Source organism: Penaeus vannamei, chromosome 16, assembly GCF_042767895.1.
Source record: "Penaeus vannamei isolate JL-2024 chromosome 16, ASM4276789v1, whole genome shotgun sequence".
Taxonomy (NCBI): Eukaryota; Metazoa; Arthropoda; class Malacostraca; order Decapoda; family Penaeidae; genus Penaeus; species Penaeus vannamei.
This window is the reverse complement of record NC_091564.1, coordinates 40,847,973-40,850,472: the sequence shown is the minus strand read 5'-3', so window position 1 is coordinate 40,850,472 and position 2,500 is coordinate 40,847,973. Positions and strand designations below refer to the sequence as shown.

General features: G+C 43.8%; 1 protein-coding gene across 2 annotated transcripts in view; it reads left to right on the top strand.

Moving 5' to 3' along the window:
• LOC113822424 (carbohydrate sulfotransferase 11) overlaps positions 1–2,500 on the top strand; it is a 14,162-nt gene that overhangs the window by 5,250 nt on the left and 6,412 nt on the right. Inside the window, exons 4-5 of one of the 2 annotated variants that reach the window (XM_027374962.2) lie at positions 1,535–1,656; positions 1,842–1,955. In XM_027374962.2, the coding sequence (XP_027230763.2) occupies positions 1,535–1,656; positions 1,842–1,955 (236 nt within the window). Of the gene's footprint in view, positions 1–1,534; positions 1,657–1,829; positions 1,956–2,500 lie in introns of both variants that reach the window. The other variant, XM_070131473.1, reaches the window with a different exon arrangement.

Here is a 2,500-nt window from a genome sequence, read left to right as displayed (position 1 = left end):
GAGAGAAAGCGGAGAACATGCTTAAAAGATCAGACCCTGTGGCATCTCATTTTCTCATATTACCGCCATGTAAACGTTTCCCAGGCGATTATCAAATTCTTTGGCAATACCGTGAAAATCGCAAGCACATCCGTTGAAGAGATACACGACATAATACGAGATAAGAAGCAGATGAAAAACAACCCCAACAGTGCAGCATATCGCATACCCTGCAGCAGTTGCTACAAAGCCTACTTTGGTGAGACGGGACGTGGCTTCAACGCCAGAATCGACGAACATCGAGCCGACGTCCGTCACCACAGGACTTCCAACGCCATGGTGGTTCAAGTAGATGAAGCTGGACATCTACCGAACTGGAAGGAAGCCGAAGTAATCCAAGAAGGATTGAACAAACGCAAAAGGAATGTCATGGAAGCTGGCCACATCGCGACCGAGAGGAATATAAACACCTCATTGGCCGGTGTCTAACTAGCAATTATGCGCGTAACGAGTGCGAGGTCGCCTTCGTCAGGTGATTCATCGGCTCCTGAGGGATATAATTATGCTGTGTATTTTCTCTAATGTAAGCCTCCAGGCTAGTACAGTGGTAACGTGTCGGCCTCTCATCCGAGGGGTCGGCGGTTCGCGCCCCACCCAGGCGCGAGAAGTTGCAATTGTCGCCCGGAGGTTACTGCTGTGGCCGGGCACCACGGTGGGTAAGGACTAAGCTCTGTCGCGTCAGCACTTGCTGACACACGATGATCGAGTCGACATTAGTCGGCACAGGCCGGGCTCCCCCATAGCCCGGGCGAGGTTCAGCTTCGCATATGACTTATCCTTATATCTCTAATGTATGTATTTCTGATGAAAACATATTCGAAATCGATCAAATACATGTAGTGTGAAGATATTTTCTCATTCATTATATACATATATGTATATATAAATACACACACACACACCTACACACACACACACACACACACACACACACACACACACACACACACACACACATATATATATATATATATATATATATATATATATATATATATATATATATACTTATAAATATATATGCTTATAAAAATAAATGTTTATATATATGCATATATTATATATATACATATATATATAAATACATATATATATATGCATATATATATATATATATATATATATATATATAAATACATATGTATATGCATATATATATATATATGTGTGTGTGTGTGTGTGTGTGTGTGTGTGTGTGTGTGTGCGCGTGTACGTGTGTTACACACATATAGATATACATATCTATATGCATATATTTATTTATAGATAAATAAATAAATAAATATTGATATAGACAGATTGTTAAATAGATAGATAGATAGATAAATATATAGATGGATAAATAGATAGATAAATAGATAGATTTAAACACGCACAATGTACATGAACCCCATACATACACATCCACGCAAGGATGAGGACGAAAGGGGCAAATCTGGACCAGCCCCTACCGGCCAGGTGTTCCACGCGCTCACACAGGTGTCTCGGCCCGCAGGTAGGGACGTCAACGTGGACCCAGTACTTAATGGAAGCAGGTTTCCCGGGGGTTCTGAAAAACTCCACGCACTGGCACTACACAGCTGAGCGCTACCTGAAACCCCCTTATAAAAGATACAGGTGAGATAGATAGATAGATATAATGGATTTTCGGATATAAGGTTGTGTGATAAGAGCGTCGATGTGTATTTATGTATATAATCCACATTTCTCAAATATACATTCTAAAAAGATATGTATATACATAGCATACAAGATGGAAGTTAGAAATATGAAAGCAATATATTTCTAAGCATATCCAACAGCTCGGCGGCAAAGGAGATGTTAAAGGACTTCGGGAAAGTGGTGATCGTCCGAGATCCTTTCGCCCGGATCGTCTCAGCCTACCTGGACAAGATCGCCACTCGCTCCTTCGCCAAGTGAGTCGGACCTCGTGGGCGGGGTTTGGGAGTGAGGGGTGGGGGTAGGGAGGGGGAGGGGCGGGGTTTGGGAGTGAGGGGTGGGGGTAGGGAGGGGAGGGGCGGGGTTTGGGAGTGAGGGGAGGGGAAGGGGGACAGGTTGGGAGGGAAGTGATAAGACGAGGGAGATGTAGAAGGAGTGGAGGGAGAGAGAGGGGAGGACGAGGGAACGGTGGGAGGAGGTGAAAGAGAGAGAGAGGGACGGATATAGATAGATAGAGAGAGGGAGGTTGATAGATAGAGAGAGAGAGAGAGAGAAAAGGACGCATATAGATAGATAGAGAGAGACGGAGAAAGATGGATAGAGAGAGGGATGGAGGTAGATAGATAGAGAGAGAGAGAGGGGCGGAGATAGATAGAGAGAGAGAGGGACGGAGATAGATAGAGAGAAAGAGAGAGAGGGACGTAGATAGATAGAGAGAGAGAGAGAGAAGAAAAGATGAGAGGTAGAAAAGTCGTATACATAAATACGCTGCAGAACTCTTGATAACAAAACCCAGGTGCAG